We start from the raw sequence: 18,802 nt of genomic DNA on the forward strand, positions 1-18,802 counted from the left end.
ATCTCCCGAGCCCCCTGCGTTTCTCGCCTCTTCCTGATACAGGTGTTGGGCACGGGGAGGCAAGGTGGGAGGGCCCCAGGTGCGCACGGGGCTGTTATGTGAAGATTCAGACCTACGCTCCCCACCCCCAGGCTTCCTGAGCCCCTGGCCCTTCCCAGGAGACCGCAGGCATCAGTGCCCTGATTCTGGCATCGTCACTCATACAGGCCCGAGGGGCAGCTCCTGGGCTGGGGAGGGTGGAGAGGACACGCCCCGGGGCCTGCGTGGGGAGGGCTAAGCCACCGGCCCGCAAACCACAGGTGCTGACTCATGGCTCAGCCCGGCCAGGCCTTATAAAGGAACCAGCCGAGGGGCTCCCTGCAGCTGGAGGGACGGGCTGGCGGGAGGGACTATGGCCCAGGGCACGGTGATCCATGTGGCCCCGGAGGAGCCCACCTATGCCGTGTGTGTCCTGGGCACCGAAAGTCAGCTGGATGTCTACAGGTGAGCGGGGACATTCGGGGCCGGGGGCGGGGACGGGCCCAGTGATGCTGGATGAGCAGGTTCTGCCGACACAGGATGTGTGGTTGGCTGGGGCTTCCGGCCCAAGGGAGAAGCCAGAGGGGAAGAGCTGCGTGGCCCCGGGATGTGCCTGGACTCGAGGCGAGGGTTCCCTAGGGCCTCACCGCAAATGAATGGCCACAGGGCCAACAGGACCCTCTCCTTTCGCCGTTGAGGCAACGGAGCTCAGAGAGGGTCTGTGACTTGCCTCACGGCACACAGCAGGCCCACGGCCCTGGAAGGAAGGCTAGGCCCTGGACTTCACAACCCACACCTGGTTCAAGGGGCCGTTTGCCAGCCCCCCACCTCTCAGCTGAGCCTCCCTCCAGGTGTGCGTAAGAACGCATCTGCGATGGGACAGGCTGTGGCGTGGGAGAGGCTGAGGCCAAGGCCAACTGAGCCTCAGGTTCCTCATCTGTGAAATGGGGATGATATCCACTTCACATGGCGGGTAGAGGGATTAAAGATGAAAGTGTGTAAGAACTCAGCATAGAGCTGGACATACTGTTAGTGGTTTTCATCCATCCATCCATCCAACAAATACCAACGGAACACCTACTATGTGCCAAGCCGGCCCCAGGCTCTGGTTAAACAAGATACGGTCTAGGGATGCTCAGTGCTCGTGGTCGGTGTCGTTGTCGTCAGTAGAGGTAGCGGCCTCCCCCGGCTTCCTCCCTCCCAGGCCGGACATCTGTGGTCCTCGATGGTGCCCACGGGACTGTCTGGGACATTTCCTTCAAAGTGGCACCGCTGCCTCAACCTGGACCGCGGTAGAGCAGCACCAAAGGGGGAGCCTCCCGGAGACGTGGAGGGGAAGCCGGAGACCGAGAGGCCGAGGGAGAAAGGGAAAAGAGAGGCTGGTGTCACCTGAGGCCACCTGCCCCCTCTGAGAGTGAGCTCCTTCTGAGACACAGAGCCCTGTCATTTACCAACCGCCCCCCCCCCCCCGGACGTCTCACCCAGTGATGCCCCAGATTTCCCTCCCGCTGTCCACACACAACTCACTCAACGGCCTTAGGAAGGCAGGCGGTGCTGCTATTCCCATTTCACAGAAGAGGAAGCTGAGGCTCTGAGGGGTTAAGTAACCCCCCTGAAGCCACACAGCCCAGAGGTGAGGGAGTTGGGATTCAGACCCAGGCAGCCTGGCTTGGGGACTCCTCCCTCTCCCTTCTTACCTGCCCTTGACCACAGCCCCCCCCCAACCCCCGCCCAGCCCTGCCTCACGAGGACCTTCTTCCCATCTCCTGGGCAGCCGCCGCACCGACTGCAGTCTGAATTCTCTTCATATGTGTATAAATAGAGATATAATTTATTGTCAAATTGGTTTCCATACAACACCCAAGGCTCATTCCAACAGGTGCGCCCTCCTCGATGCCCACCCCCCGCCTCCCCCTGAGAACAAACTGGGGGTGGATGGGGGTTGGGGGGGAGGGGAAAGAGGAGGTGAATTCTCTTCTTGAGACACGCCCTCCTCCCCAGCCCAGCCCCCTGGTCCTCCCCCTGCCGCGTGCATGCCTCCACCCCTTAGCTCAAGCCCAGCCCTCTGCCACTGGGCTCAGAGCTCCCGGGGTGAGAAAAACAGGGCCGGGGGTGGGGGGGCGCCTGGGTGGCTCAGCGGGCTAAGCATCTGACTCTTGGTTTCGGCTCAGGTCACGATCTCACGGCTCATGAGTTCGAGCCCCACGGTGGGCTCTGTGCCGACAGTGGGGAGCCTGCTTGGGGTTCTCTCCATCTCTCTCTCTCTCTCTACCCCTCCCTGGCTTGTTCTGTCTATCTCTCTCAAAATAAATACTTACAAAAATTAAAAAAAAAAGACAGGGTTGTAGAGGCAGGAGCAGACCCGGGGCCGTAGGCCCCATATTCCAGAGCTGCTCTTAACAAACGCTGTTTGCAATTTCCGTTCTGCATTTGGAAAAGCTGTTTTCCTGTAATGGGAAATACACTGATGGTATTCCAACAAAATTCCACTGTCCCCCCAGCGTTTCCTTCTCAACAGGTGACCACTCAGTGTGACAGCGGGGAACACGGGCGAGTCTCTGTCTGAGCCTCGGTGTACCCGTCTGCCAAATGGGAACGTTAACATCCACCCTGCCGGCGCGTGGCGAGGATTACAAATGACACAAGTAATTTGGTCCCCCTTCCCGCAAAGACTGCGTGATCTCCCAAATTCAAGACTTGCAGACACTGAGTGCTGTGTGGCCCGGGGGTCGTTGGGAAGCAAATGCCGGATGCGGGAGCTGGATCCAGAGGTCGCTTGTCTGGGGCTCCAGCTCTCAGCGCTGTCTCCGCAGAGGCTGGTAGAAATCGCACGGAGATCAGCTCTGGGTTGTCTTAAAGCAACACACACGGCGGCTCCCCCCCTCCCCCACTCACAGTGAAAACCCCTCTGTGTTTATGGAAGCCCCTCGGTCAGGGACCCGAGAGGGTCTGAAACACAGCCGAAGGAAAGGACGTACATCCCAGGTCCAATCCCAGTGGTGCCACTTCCCAGCTGGGCCTCACTGCCCTGAGCCTCCATTTCCCCATCTGGCACAGAGGGTGACTGTGAGGCCACAGACCTCCCTGTCTGCGCCCGTCTTCCTGCCCCTGGCGAGGAAGCCACGTGGGGCAGAGCGAGCCGAGGGGAACCCGCCGCAGGCCGGGGGCTGCGTGCGCCCCCCGCTTGGCCCCCCGGCTCGGCCTGCCCGTTGTCGTTTGAGTCCCTTGTTCGTGTTCCTGCTGTTCCGAACGCCCAGTGTGCCCCTCTCCTGTCCTGCGGCTGAGATGACCAGCTCGCCGTCCTTGGAGGCTAAGAACTTGAGGTTGACTTTGCGGGGGTGGCATAAGGGCCCGCGCAGGGTGAACAGCCCACAGAAGGAAACTGGGGAACAGAGACCAGGGGAGCGTTGGGGGAAAGATGAGTTTCTTTTTCATCTGCTGCTTCTCGGTCCTGCGAAACTTACTTCAAAAATCGACCTCCTCCTGGGGCGCCTGGGTGGCTCAGTCGGTTAGGGGTCCGACTCTTGGTTTCGGCTCAGGTCGTGATCTCACTGTTTGTGGGATCCAGCCCTGTGTTGGGCTCTGTGCTGACAGAGTGGAGCCTGCTTGGGATTCTCCCTCCCTCCCTGTCTCGCAGCCCCTCCCCTGCTTGCGTGCACGTGCACTGTCTCTCAAAATACATGCACACATAAACATGAAAAAAAATAATCTCCTGAAAGAAAATATCAAAATGTCAATGATTGTCTCTAAGTTGGTAAGATTCCATTCTCTTCTAGGCAACTCCTCCCTCCCTCCCTCCCTTCCTCCCTCCCTTCCTCCCTCCCTTCCTTCCTCCTTTCCTCCCTTCCTTCCTCCCTTCCTTCCTTCCTTCCTTCCTCCCTTCATCCCTCCCTCCTTCCCTCCCTCCCCACCTCCTCCCTTCCTCCCTCCCTTCCTCCCTTCCTCCCTTCCTTCCTCCCTTCCTTCCTTCCTTCTTTCCTTCTTTCCTTTCTTCCTCCCTCCCTTCCTTCCTTCCTTTCTTCCTTCCTTCCTCCCTTCCTTCCTCCCTTCCTCCCTTCCTTCCTCTGTCTGTCTCTCCCCTACTTTCTTCCTTGTTAGCCTCATATTAATGATTTATCACTGTGGGACAAATTGCCCCAAACCCAGTGGCTTGAAACACTATCGTCTATTCTCTCGCCTTGTCTGTGGGGCAGGACTCCTGTGTGGCTTCCTGGGTCCTCCGCTTTGGGGCACCAGTGGGGGACACAGAGACACTGTCCAGGTGTCAGTGGAGCCATAGTCATGTTAGCAAGCCTGTTCACATAGATGTTGGCAGGACTCGGTTCCCCGTGGGCTGGACGCCTCCCTCGGTTGTTTGCCATCTGGGCCTCTCCATAGCTCACAACATGGCAGCTGACTTCTCAAGGTGAGGAAGCCAAGGAGAGAGGGGTGAGGGAGAGAGGCAGAGAGAAAGTCTTTTGTAACCTCAACCACAGAAGTGACAACCCATTGCTTTTGCCATTTTCCGTTGGTTAGAAGGCCGTCACTAGGCCCTTCCCACCCTCAGGAGGAGGGATTTACAGGAGACCGTGAGCACCAGAGGTGGAATTATTGGGGGCCATGTTCAAAGACTGCCTATCACGTACTTTTCCTAATTCTCTATAAGGAATACATGCAGCTTTTGATACAGAGAAGGAGAATTTTACGACAAAAATAAAAATGGAAAATGCAATCATAACACTCATATCCTTGTGACCTTGTGGAGTCAGCTTTCCCTCCCCAGGCTCCCCAGGGAGCCTTCCATAGTTTGAATCTGCTGCCATTACTAGTCCTTCCACGGTCTGTGGGTCACTCACTGGTACAGAAAGTACCCTCTCAGAACACTCTCAGACATATCTCCTGGGGTCCATGCTCCAGGGATGCCGTGGGGTGTCTGTCTAGCGGTGGAATCGTTGGGTTTGAGGGGCCAATGTCTGACTTCATAGGAGAACACCCAGTTGTTTGACAGAGTGGTTAACTTCACACCCCCATAAGCAGTGTGTTAGAGTGGACTTTGAACCATATTGTCTATGGCATTATTTTTCGCCAGTCAGGTTGGTGTATACTCCTGTGTTACTACGGCCTGGATATTTTTGTTTCCTTACTTATTAGTGAGATGGAGTGAGTCTTCACATGTTTATCATCCTTTTCTGTTTCAACCTCTGTGAATGCCTGTTTATGTCTTTGGCCATTTTTTTTCTATTGCGTTATCTGTCTTTTTCATATTGATTAGCCCGAGTTCTTTACATATTGTGGGTGCTAAGCCTTTTTGGTTTTATGTCATGAATATCTTCTCCTTAGATTATGCTAGTCTTTTCACTTCATGGTGTCTTTTGGTAAACAGAAGACAGTTATTCTCATTTAGTTGAACTTACAATCTTTAATATGTATTAGTTTTGTGTTTTGTTTGAGAAATGGTATAAAAATGCTGCAACATCTCTTTTTAAAAGATCAAACACCTGTTTATGACAAGACTCTCAGTAAACTTAGAGGGGAATTTCCTCAGCTTGATAAAGACTATTTACAAAAAAAACCTACAGCTAACATCACACCTATTGGTGAGAAATTTGCAGCTTTCCCACCAAAATCAGGAGCAAGGCGAAGATGTCCCCTCTTACCACCGCTTTTCAACATCATACTAAAATTCCTAACAAGTGCAATGAGACTAGAAAGGGAAAGAAGAGAGATACAAATTGGAAAGAAAGAAATAAGCCTCTCTTCATTTGCAGGTCACATGATCGTCTTTGTAGAAAATCCAAACACATTAACAATAACAACAAAAAACAAACCTTCTAAAACTATGACAAGGCTGTAGGATACAGTGTTAATGAGGAAAAGTCCATCATGTTCCTACATACTGCCAACAAACAAGTGAAATTTGAAATTTAAAAACATGATACCATCTGTATTTTCACTCCCCCCCCAAATTTAATACTTAGCTATAAATCTAATAAAACCTATATGAGGAAACTACAAAACTCTGATGAAAGAAATCAAAGAAGTAAATAAATGGAGAGATAGTCCATGTTCATGGATAGGAAGATTCAATATTGGCAAGATGTGAGTCCTTCCCAACTTGATCTATAGATTCAATGCAATCCCATTTTGTGGATATCAACAAACTGATTCTAAAGTTGATATGAAGAGGTAAAAAAAATCAGAATAGCCAAAAGAGTATTAAAGGAGAAGAATAAAGTTGGAGGACTGACACTATATTATAAAGACTTCTTATAAAGCTACAGTGATCAAGTCAGTGTGGTATTGGCAAAGGAACAGAGAAATAAATAAATGGAACAGAATAGAGAGCCCAGAAATGGACCCACATAAATACATCAACTGACCTTTGGCAAAAAAGCAAAGGCAACACAACAGGGGGAAAAAAGGTAGTTTTTTCAACAAATGGTACAACGACTGGACATCCACCTCCAAAAAAGGAATCGAGACACAGACCTTATATCATTCACAAAAATAAACTCAGAACAGGCCATAGACCTAAATGTAAAACAGAGAATTATAAAATTCTCAGAAGGTAACATAAGAGAAAATCTAGATGAATTTGGGTTTGGCAATGGCTTTTTAGATACAACCCCAAGGGCGTAATCCAGGAAAGAAAGAATTGACACGTTGGACTTCATTAAAATTGAAAAGTTCTGCTCTAAAAAAGACTGTCAAGTGGATTGAAAGACAAACCACAGGCTGGGAGAAAATATTTACAAAAGATATATCTGGTAAAGGATTGTTATCCAAAACATACAAAGAACTCTTTTTTTTTTTTAACGTTTTTATTTATTTTTGGGACAGAGAGAGACAGAGCATGAACGGGGTAGGGGCACAGAGAGAGGGAGACACAGAACCGGAAACAGGCTCCAGGCTCCGAGCCATCAGCCCAGAGCCTGACGCGGGGCTCGAACTCACGGACCACGAGATCATGACCTGGCTGAAGTCGTACGCTCAACTGACTGCGCCACCCAGGCGCCCCGCAAAACATACAAAGAACTCTTAATAACAAACAACCTGGTTGAAAATGGGCTAAAGCTCTTAACAGACACCTGGCCAAAAAAAAGATACAAAGATGGCAGGTAAGTGTGTGAAAAGATGCTCCACGTGATATGTCATCGGGGAAATGAAAAATAAAGCAATCATGAGATGCCACTCCACTAATGCCACTCCATTAGAATGGCCAAAATCCAGAACACGGAGAACACCAAATGCTGGAGAGGATGTGGAAGGACAGGAACTCTCATTTCATTGCTGGTGATCATGCAAAATGGTACAGCCACTTTGGAAGACAGTTTGGTGTTTTCCTACAACACTAAACATACGCTTAACCATACAGACCAGTAACTGCGCTCCTTGGTATTTACCCAAAGGGGTTGAAAACTTACGTCCACACAAAATTTGCACACAGACGTTTATAGGAGATTTATTCATAATTGCCCAAACTCGGAAGCAACCAAGAAGTCTTTCAGTAGGTGAATGGATAAACCAATGGTACATCCAGACAATGGAATATTATCCAGTGCTAAAAAGAGGTGAGCTCTCAAATCATGAAAAGACATGGAGGAAACCTAAATTCATGTTACTAAGAAAGAAGCCAATCTAAAAGAAGCCTACCATACGATCCCGACTATGTAACATTCTGGAAAAGAGAAAACTACGGCAGCAGTAAAAACTCAGTGGTTGCCAGGGGTTGGGAGGAAGGAGGAATGGTCAGAGCACAGAGGATTTTTAGGGCAACGACACTACTCTGTATGATACCATCATGGTGGATACATGTCATTGTGCATATGTTTGTTTAAGACCATGGAATGTACAACACCAAGAGTGAAATGTAATGTAAACTGTAGACTTTGGGTGATTATGATATATCAACGGAGGTCTATCAATTTCAATGAATGTACCACTCCAGTGGATGATGTTGATAACGGGGGAGACTGTATGTAGGGGTAGGGAGTAGGAGCTATATGGGAAATCTCTGTTCCTTCCTCTCAATTTTGCTGTGAACCTAAAACTTCTCTAAAAAACAATATCTATTTTTAAAAAAATTCAAATTTTTGCCTTTCATATGTAAGTCTTAAATCCCCCTGCAGCTTGTTTTTGTATATGGTGTGAGGATGGGATCGACTGAATTATTCATCTCATTTAACTATTTTCCATATGGGCATTCAATTGTCCCAGCACCATTTACACAACCTTACATAATCTTACAAAATCTTACCTTGCCCACTTGTCTGCAAGACCACTGTGTCACAGGTCAAGTAGAATCTCTCTCAAGTTGCAACTGTCATCTGTCCCTGCCTGAGCTGTTATAGTGCCATCCTTGGCTTTCTGGTAAATTCATATCTGGTAGAGAAAGTTCCTCACATTTTGCTTCTTGTCTGTGAGGAATACTTTGATTACCTTAACCCCTTGGTTTTCTGCATAAATCTTGGAATCAACTTGTCAAGTTCTATGAAAAGCCCTGCAATTCCATTGAATATATAAATTCATTTGGAGCAAATTCAAATCATAATGATATTAGGCCTTCCTACCCATGTTTGTGGTACTTCTTTCTATTAATTTGGGTCTTCTCTAAAGCTTTCAATAGGCTTGTTTTTCTCCATAAAATTATTTAAAATTATTTTTTAAAATTATTTTTTTCTAACTATTTATTGCTGGTGTCCAGAAATGCAACTGAATTTTGCCTCTTTGCCTCACTATCTTATTACATTCTTTGTATTTCTTTTGAATTTAAATTTTAAAACGTTTGGGGGAGGCTTCAGATAATCATGCCGTGAAGTTTTTGTTACCTTTTATTAACTATCTACAAAATAATCTGTTTTTCCTGTCGTGATGTTTCTTTCTTAGTTTTCAAAATTTTTTTTTCTCCTTAATCAATCTTGCCAGAGGTTTATCGGTTGTTTTAGTCTATTTTGGCTTTGTTGATTTACTTGTTTTATATTTCAGATTTCCACCATCTTTATTTTCTTTATTTTGGGAAATTACATTCTACTTTATTTGTCTATTTTTTTTCTAAATACTTACTTATTAGCTTTTCTCTTCTTTTTGGAGATATAGGCCTGTAAGGCACAAAGCAACACTTTCCATTCCCCCAAAAGTTTTGAAATATGGCATGTTAACTGTTGCTGTAAGTATTATTATTGAATTTCTGTTAATTGTCCTTTGACTTGTAAGTTATCTAGAAGTCTGGTTTTTAAATTTCCATATGTATGGGACTTTTTTTGTAAGTTTTTAAATATTTTATTTATTTTTGAGAGCGAGAGAGACAGAGTATGAGCAGGGGCGGGGCAGAGAGAGAGGGAGACACAGAATCTGAAGCAGGCTCCAGGCTCTGAGCTGCCAGTACAGAGCCCAATGTGGGGCTCGATCCCACAAACTGTGAGATCATGACCTGAGTCGAAGTAGGAAGCTCAACTGACTGAGCCACCCAGGTACCCCTCAAATGTATGGGACTTTTAACAATGGACTTTATGTTAGTGACTCCTAACCTAGTTACATTCTGATCAAAGAATATGCTACCTACCCCGTATGTGACCTATCCTTTAACATTTGTTGCCCTTATTTTGGTGGCCAATGATGTGATTAATGTTTTTTTTTGGTGTTCCATGTGTGCTTTGTTTGGGAAAATGTATATTCACTATTTGTGGAGCAAAGAATTCTAGGTATGTCTACCAAATCAAGCTTGTTAATCATGTTACTAATTTTTTGTCTGCTTAATCCATTGTTAACTGAGAAAGACTTGAAGTTTTTAACTATGATGATGGGTTTGTCAGCTTCTCCCTGTATTTCTATCAAATTTTGCCTTATATGTATATTGGGGCTATGTTGTTAGGTGCATATAACTTTAGAATATCTTCTAAGTGAGTTGAACCTTAAATTAATAGGCTGTGATCCTCTCTATTGCTAATAGTGTGCTTTTCATCTAGGGGTGCCTGGGTGGCTCACTGGGTTGAGCATTTGACTCTTGATTTCAGCTCAGGTATGATCCCAAGATTGTGGGATCAAACCCTGCCTCAGGCTCTGTACTGAGCCTGGAGCCTGCTTGAGATTCTCCCCCCCCCCCCCCCCGCCCCTCTCCCCTGCTCATGCTCTCTCTCTCTCGCTCTCTCTCTCTCTCTCTCTCTCAAATAAACAAATAGGGATGCTTGGGTGGCTCAGTCAGTTAACTTCGGCTCAGGTCATGATCTCAAGGTTCATGGGTTTGAGCCCCATATCAGGCTCTGTGCTGACAGCTCAGAGCCTGGAGCCTGCTTCGGATTCTGTGTCTCCCTCTCTCTCTGCCCCTTCTCCGCTCACACTCTGTCTCTCTCTCTCAAAAATAAATAAACATTAAAAAAGCAAGTAAATATATAAATAAAAATAAAAACAATAAAATAAACAAATAAATAAATAAAAATTAATTTAGCCCGATACTAATATACTCACCCCAAGTTCTCTTTGGGTCAGTATTGGCTTAATGTATGTTTTTTCCTTTTCTTTAAATTTCATCTTTTCTGGCTCCTTATATTTTAGGTGTATCTCTTACAAATGTAACATAACTGAGTTTTGTTTCTTTAACTCAACTCTCTTTTTTTTTTTTAATTTTTTTTTTTAACGTTTTTATTTATTTTTGGGACAGAGAGAGACAGAGCATGAACGGGGGAGGGGCAGAGACAGAGGGAGACACAGAATCGGAAACAGGCTCCAGGCTCTGAGCCGTCAGCCCAGAGCCTGACGCGGGGCTCGAACTCACGGACCGCGAGATCGTGACCTGGCTGAAGTTGGACGCTTAACCGACTGCGCCACCCAGGCGCCCCGATGAAAGTATTTTTAAATAATTGTTTTCTTCATCTGAAAATGTCTTTATTAAAATATAATTTTGGGGCGCCTGGGTGGCTCAGTCAGTTAAGCATCTGACTTTGGCTCAGGTCACGATCTCATGGTTCACGCGTTTGAACCCCGTGTCAGGCTCTGTGCTGACAGCTCAGAGCCTGGAGCCTGCTTCGGATTCTGTGTCTCCCTCTCTCTCTGCCCCTCCCTAGCTTGCACCCTGTTTCTCTCTCTCTCAGAAATAAATAAACATTAAAGAAATGTAAAAAAATAATAAATCAAATATAGTTTTGTGGGGCACACAATTCTACGTTAACGGTTATTTCTTCAAAGTACTTTGAAGCTGTTATTCAACTGTCCTCCGGACTTTATTGTTGCGACCGGGAAGCCGGCTTTCAATCTAATAATTATTCCTTTGTAGATGATCTGACTTTTCTTTCTGGATACCTTTCACATCTTCTCCTTGGTTTGGGTGTTCCTCAATTTAAGCACGTGGTGTGTATGTGTGTGCACGTGCACACAGAGAAGGGAGTCCTTGGAGATCTCCCTTATGTCTCAGCGATGCTCTGCGAAGCATATCTTTTTTTTTAACTTTTTTTTAACATTTATTTGAGACAGAGAGAGACAGAGCATGAACGGGGGAGGGTCAGAGAGAGAGGGAGACACAGAATCCGAAACAGGCTCCAGGCTCTGAGCGGTCAGCACAGAGCCCGATGCGGGGCTCGAACTCACGGACCGCGAGATCATGACCTGAGCCGAAGACGGGCGCTTAACCGACTGAGCCACCCAGGCGCCCCTCTACAAAGCATATCTCAATCGTGATCCGGTTGTTTCGTGAGAGGAAGGTCCTTCAGAGTACCGGTCGGCCGTATTCCAGAAGCAGGAGTCCGCGTGATCGTTTATCTACGCACAAGCCCACGTGTGCGCGCTTGCGTGGTGTAAACCCCTGTGCGCACACATCCGTGTGTGTGCCTTTGGTGGGCACATCCCTCTGCGATTCTCCTAGTTCAAGTGTAAGCCCTTCGGCTCAGGGGCTTTTCTGTTTCTCACCACCTCCCGGCAAGCTCACGGTGCCCACCCCACGCCCCCCGCCACCGCCCTGCCCCGTGGTCAGGGCCGACTGGCTGCCACCTGGCGTTTACGCCTGTTGGGGGAAAGGGAGAATGCTGGGGCATCATTGGTGACCCAGGCCCGCCTCACTGTACCCCCCTGTCCTCCCCAACGGTCTCTTCCACAGCTCTGCCCCCACGGGCTGCACGTCCTTCAGCATCAGTGCCTCCCCAGGAGTGATCGTGGACATTGCCCACGGCCCTCCAGCCAAGAAGAAACCCAAGGGCTCCTCCAAGTGGTCCCTGGACCCGAGGCTGGAGGTGAGCCTGAGGGTGAGAGATGCCAGCAGCAGCACAGGCGACCAAAAGGTGAGTGTGGCAGGGGCGGGGGTGGGACGTGTGGGAGGAGGCCAGCCAGTGGCATCAGGTCTGCTACTCACAGGCTGTCCCGCATTGACCCCCAGCCCCCGCCCCGGCAGGCGTCTCCATCCTCCTCCTCCCCGGGTGTCTATGACGACCGCCCCGGCCACGGCAGCCTCACAACGTACGGGTGCCAGGGGGTTGTGGAGGCCAGGGTTTTTATTCGATCCGTCTGTTCAGCAAATGTTTACTGTTCACCTACTACATGCCAGGCACTGCCGGGCACTGGAGACACAGAAAGGATTAAGATAGGCGAGGCTGCAGACCGCACGGGGCTTACAAGCTAGATCAAACACAGGTAAGCAATTGGGAACGGTAGCGTGTGCTGGGAGGCCACGGCCAGGCAGCCCTAGGAAGCTCTGATCCGTGCCCACTCGTTTCCTGTGGCTGCTGAACCAATGACCGCGCACTATATCAGCTCAAGTCAACGGAAATCTATTCCCTCTGGAGGACAGAAGTCCAAAATCAAGGTGTCTGTACAGCTGCCCTCCGGCCGGAGGCTCTAGGGGAGACCCCGTTCTTTGCTTCCTCCGGCTTCCTAGACCTGTGGCCCTGTCACTCCAGTCCCTGCCTCCGTGGTCTCGTCCCCCCCTCCTCAGGCTGTCAAATCTCCCTCTGCCTCACTCTTAAGAAGGACGCTTGTCACTGGATTTAAGAGCTCCCCGGATAATCCACGTGGATCTCCTCTCAAGACCCTTCACTTAATTGCCTCTGCAAAGACCTTTTCTCCACATAAGGTCACGTTCGCAAGTTCTAAGACGTATCTTTGTGGGGACGGCCGTTCAACCCACTGCACGCCCCTTTAACCGTAGATGAGCTCAGGAGGAGCCTCCGGGGTTCCCCAAGAGATCTGGGCCAATGAGCACTTGTTTCCAGAAGGACAGGCCAAGCGGTCGTCCCCTTGGGATGGAGCGTTGTTGCCTGCCGTCGGAGCAGAGAGTTTGGGCCCTAAAGTAGGTCGGTGAGGGTGCAATCAGGGAAAACTTCCTGGAAGAAGTGGCAAGCTGACGGATGGTAGAAATGACCTGCCTAAGAGAGGGAAAGCGGAGTGGGAACACTACACGGGATACGCGGCCTGTGTGCACCCTCTAGATGAGGAGATGGTCAGGCGTGTGTTGGGGAAACTGAGGAAGATACACATGGCAAGAAAAGAGGGTGAGGAGGAAAGCGGGGGAGAGAGGGAGCCAGCGTCAGAGGGCTTGGCATCAGGCACCTCATTTTCTGAGGGCAACAGGAAGCCAGTGACAACCTGTCATCCAGGCAGTAACAAGTCTGCATTTGTCTTAGAAAGTCCCCACTGGCTGCCGCGTCCAGAGTAGATTGGATCCAGGCAGTAGACTGGAGGCTGATGCCCCGGTCTAGACGCGAGGTGATGGCGGCTGTGACCCCTCCCTGGATCCCCACTATCTACAGGACAGACCCAAACACCTCAGTCCATCCCCTCAGAGCACTGCTTCTTGGGGTCACAGCTCTGCGGGTTTGCTTTGGGGAGCAAACCCTCTGCCATTTTGCTCAAAAGTGTCAATCTTGACGCTCCGCCCCCCCATGGCCAGGGTGAGTCAATCAGATCCACTCTTCCTGGATTTTTGAATCCTGGGCACGTTGTGGGGAGGGGGGGCGGGGTGGATGGAAGAGACCGGCTCCCATCTAAAACTCCCCCCTCTCAGATCCTCCGAGGGTCGAGGGTCGGGCTCCAGCCTTTCCAAGGTCTGGCTCTTCGCATCCCTGAGTGGCTTACAGCCAGCGCTCTCTCTCCGATGCCGTCTCCACCACGTCTCCAGCTGCGGAGCCCCTACTCCTCTTCCAGGGTCCACCTTACAGGGTACCCCCCCCCCCATATGGCCTCCGCAGGCTCAGCCCTTCCATTTCTGGGATCCCATAGGGCCCCCTTCTTTTAAAAACAATTTTTTTTAAGGTTTATCCATTTTTCAGAGAGGAGAGCGAGGGCGAGAGCAGGGGAGGGGCAGAGAGAGAGGGAGACACCGAATCTGAAGCAGGCTCCGGCTCTGAGCCATTAGCACAGAGCCCGACGCCGGGCTGGAAGCCACCAACTGCAAAATCATGACCTGCGCTGAAGTCGGTCGCTTGACCGACTGAGCCCCCCAGGCGCCACCCCCCCCCCCATAGGGCCCACTTCTAAGCATTGTGGTCATCTGAGTACTTTGCTGCCCCCTCTACTCCCATCAGTTGGGGTGCTCCTTCCAGGCTGGGATCCCTTCTTGTTCATCCTGGTCTCTGCAACATCCCACCCTGAGCTGGCACAGAGCAGGGGTCTAGTTAGTGTTTGTTGAATGACTAAGAGAAGACATTCATGGTTTGCTCTGCCTTTTAGGTCCAGATTTCATACTATGGATCGAAGACCAGCCCGATCCAAGCCCTGCTCTATGTTACTGGTGTCGGTAAGTGAACACCAGGATCCTGGGGTCCCACTGCCCCCCTCCACACACACACACACACACACACACACACACCACCCTTGCAAGGCATCTCTCCGGGAGAAACTACACACTGGATCTTACTTTAGACTGAGCAGAAAAAAAGGGACACTCTCTGGCTAGTTGTGCATCTGGTGGTTCATAAATATCCCCTCCCCCATCAGTGAACCATAAAGAAATTCACCGAGGGGTAGGGGAGGGAAGGCATTTACAGAGTGTGCAATGACACGTTAATATTTTCTCAACTTAGGAAGTGCTACATATATTTTCCATATATGAGCCTCTATACCTTTTGATACTTCAAATATTTATAAGAAAAGCAGATGATGACAGTCTTATACAATAATAGATAGACCAATGTCCCCCAAATGCCACGACTTACGTCCCGTCTTTGCCATTCTGCCGTACCGATGATCTGCCTAGACTCATATTTATTTAATAGTCTCCTTTAAATAAAGTATATTTTCTAACTTGACCTCATCATAAACGATAATTTTGTAAGATTGTTGTTGCCATTTAAACGCGCATTAAATGTATGAACGGCATGTGAAACGTCACGTTTCATTTCATTAATGGGTTTCATTCATTAACAAATCAATTTCATGCATTGATATACACTTATTTCATGAGTATGCATTTTAATAATATGAACGATATAGCACTAATTCTATACCGGGCGCTGTGCTGAGACTTTACATTTAAACCATATAACAATCCATGAAATTGGTACTGTTATAGCCCATTTGACAGATGAGGAAACTGAGGCACAAGAGGCGGACAGAGCTGCCTAAGTTCCTGCAGCCGGTTAGTGAAGGAGCCGGGAAATGCAGAGCATTCAACTCTATGCTGCTCTGACCCGACTACCACATGGCCGTGGATGTGTTTAAGAGGTCATCCGGTCAACTTCACACTGTGAGCTCACAAGGTCACTACATACACTCTATGTAACACCTTGCAGATGTGACCACACGTGCTGATGAGAGGGTGGGAGGGATTTAGAAACAGGTGTATGCTTTCTCGGACTTGGCATTTGCATAGAGAGGGGTATGTCTGGGGCCACGATTTGTCCCCAGCACAGTCATAATGCACATAAAGAAGAGCCTGGTGAGGCTGGGTCCCCCACCCCAAGGTCACTGGGGACTGGAGTTGAGGCCAGAGGTCTCTGGGAGCCCGGCGAGGTGTCTTTGCACCAAGCATCCCATTGGGGGTGGCTGGGAATTCTTTCTGAACCCCTGAAGGTGGCTGGATGTGTAGGGTCTGGGTAGCATCGCAGCTGTGACAAGTTCCCCTGCAAAGGAAAGTGCGTGCGGTCAGAAGCTCCAGCTTTGCTGTCTGAATTGCAGTCAGACGTCTTCCTGGGGGACATGGGGGCGTCTTTGAACTTGTGTCTCCCCTGAAGCCGTGCAATGCAGACAATCTCCCGGGGAAAGGATTATTGCCCCGCCCCCCCCCCCCCCCCCCCCCCGCCGGGCCAGGCTGAGTGCCTTGACCTTGTCCCTTCACCAACCCTCTCCTCTTGGTGGGATTTCAGAAATCTCCTTGAGCGCGGACATCACCCGCACTGGCAAAGTGAAGCCTGCCGGAGCCCAGAAAGGCCAGGTAGGCTCAAGCCTCTGGACGCTCCAGCTGCGCCCTGACTCCGTTGGGTTCTCCTCTGGCGCCCCCTGCTGGTGATGGCACGAATGGCCGCCTGTCCCTCTAGCAAGAACCAGGGAGAGAAGAAAAGGACAATCCCCATGTCCATTTTGATGCATATGTTCCCCGTCTCTTTTGCAAAGCTAGATGTTCACCCGTTGTGCGTTCAGAGCATGTGTTGTCCTACAAATTGGAAACGACAGAGTCATCCAGTGAATGCGGGCAGTTCTTAACTCTGGCAAAAACAAAAAACAAAAAAACAAACAAACAAACAAAACCCTCCCACTGGGGGCTCTCTGGGCTGGTGGGAGAGATTCCCATGGTGCTGCTGGTGGGGAGTGATGAATAGAGAAAGGAAGGACTGGCAGGGGGGAGGAGAGGGAAGGAGCCAAGTGGGGGTGGGGAAAGTGTGATGCTGAAAGCCCGAGCGAGGCACGCAGGCTGTCCTAAGTGGGGTCTGCAGAGGATAAAGCTCAGGGAGCAACTGAAATCCCAAAGCTGCCTGCCCGATTTAATGCTGGTGAGCCCTTTAGAAGGATAGGACCTGTCCAAAGATGAAGATCCCTCTGTGGGGTCAGCCAAAGGCAGAGGGAAAAATTACCATCTGAGCAGTGGACTTGTGCTTCTGTCCCATCCCAACCCAGTCACTCCCTGGGGGTGGGACCTGCAAACAGAAGACGTCATCGCCAGTAGGTCCCTCCCGGGAGGGGCTGCTTAATTGGCTTTCATCTTTGGACAGGCAGCAACGAGCTGCTAAGAATTGTACCCACACTTTGGTGAAGGAGTAAAGAGTTCACGATGGGCATCGAGGAGGGCACCTGTTGGGGTGAGCACTGGGTGTTGTATGGAAAGCAATTGGACAATACATTTCATATTTTTTAAAAAAAGTTCACATAAGAGTAACCATTTACATTCGAATCTTGGCACAAATATTTAGCTCAGTTTGGTTTGCCAGACAGTTTCTTAGAGCCATCGAAATCAATTTTACTGTCTTGGGCTCCTTTTTTAAAGTTTATTTATTTTGAGAGAGAGAGGGAGAGCAGGGAAGGGGCAGAGAGAGAGGGAGAGAGAGAATCCCAAGCAGGCTTCCACGCTGTCAGCGCAGAGCCCCATGCAGGGCTTGAACCCACGAACCGTGAGATCATGACCTGAGCCAAAGTCAAGAGTCAGACGCTTAACTGACTGAGCCACCCAGGCGCCCCTCTGGGGCTCCTTTCCATAGGTGGATGCATTGCATTTGGGGGGAATTTGTTTAGGATTTTTGGAGCAGGAAAAATCCCCTCTTGGGACTAAAGAGTTGACCTGATGTGGGAGCGAGATGTGGAAACTGCACAAGCCTATTGGGGTGCTGGGGAAAGGTGGCTCTGCTTCCCCCATGAGGTGGAGGGACACGCACAGGATTTCTAAATGTGCCCCGTCTCTGCTGGCGTCCACAGAGGGCCTGGACCTGGGGCCCCCGCGGGCAAGGTGCCATCCTGCTGGTGAACTGTGACAAGGACAACCCCAAATCTTCCACCATAGACTGCAGAGATGATAGGGTGCTTGACAGCCAAGGTAAGGACCCCCCCCCCCAGCCTCCCCCCTGCCCAGAGAGCTAATGGAAATAGAGCTTTGTGTGTCAAGCCCTTCTGTCTACGCAGCCTAAGCTTTGCAACGGCCCTCAGAAATGGGTTATTGGAAGCACGTTCTTGTTGGCTTGTCCATTGAATAAAAGGAGTGGACAGGGGTCCTGAGAGGGCAGGCCACGCACCCACGGTCACACAGCAGCCAGATAACCCCTGGGACCAGTGCTGCGTCTCCCCGTGCCTCCTCCGGGCCCCATGCTCGGGTCCGCTGCCCAACCCAAATTTCTGCTCTTGGGTCAAACCTGGGACCTGAAATCATTCAGAATGAAAGCCCACCGCCCCCAAACTCACGTCAGAGCAGCCCCGAGCCCCTGCCGCCCGCTGGACACCGCTGTGACCACTTCAGAACCATTAATTCGTTTCATCCTTCAGTTTGAGGCTTGGAGGTACATGCTGTCCTCACCCCATTCTACAGATGGGGAAGTTAAGCAGTTTGCTTAAGGTCACACAGCCAGTGAGTCACAGGTTCAGGATCTGAACCCAGACATCCCAACACCAGGGCACAAGCATGGAGGTGGGCACGGGGTCTCTGCTGGCACCCCTCTGAGGTGGCTGGGGTGGGAGGAGGGCGCTAAGGGGGTGGCCTTCCGAGGGAGCGGCTAGGAGAGCACAGAAACAGACGCATCTTCACGTTTCTTTATTATTGAGAGACAGAGAGACACAGAGCATGAGCAGGGGAGGGGCAGAGACAGGAGGAGACCCAGAATCCGAAGAAGGCTCCGGGCTCCGAGCTGTCAGCACAGAGCCCGACGCGGGGCTCGAACCCACGAACCGCGAGATCGTGACCTGAGCC

The 18,802-nt window shown here is 50.0% G+C and overlaps 1 protein-coding gene across 1 annotated transcript in view; it reads left to right on the top strand.

Annotated features, from left to right (window-relative positions):
- Positions 1-358: 358 nt before the first annotated feature.
- The window catches only part of PADI4 (peptidyl arginine deiminase 4), a 34,348-nt gene continuing 15,904 nt past the window's right edge, over positions 359-18,802 (top strand). Inside the window, exons 1-5 of the mRNA XM_043573884.1 lie at positions 359-483; positions 12,083-12,263; positions 14,647-14,713; positions 16,281-16,348; positions 17,821-17,938. Of these exons, the coding sequence (XP_043429819.1) occupies positions 392-483; positions 12,083-12,263; positions 14,647-14,713; positions 16,281-16,348; positions 17,821-17,938 (526 nt within the window). The 5' untranslated portion in view covers positions 359-391. The remainder of the gene's footprint in view (positions 484-12,082; positions 12,264-14,646; positions 14,714-16,280; positions 16,349-17,820; positions 17,939-18,802) is intronic.

Source organism: Prionailurus bengalensis, chromosome C1 (assembly GCF_016509475.1).
Source record: "Prionailurus bengalensis isolate Pbe53 chromosome C1, Fcat_Pben_1.1_paternal_pri, whole genome shotgun sequence".
NCBI lineage: Eukaryota > Metazoa > Chordata > Mammalia > Carnivora > Felidae > Prionailurus > Prionailurus bengalensis.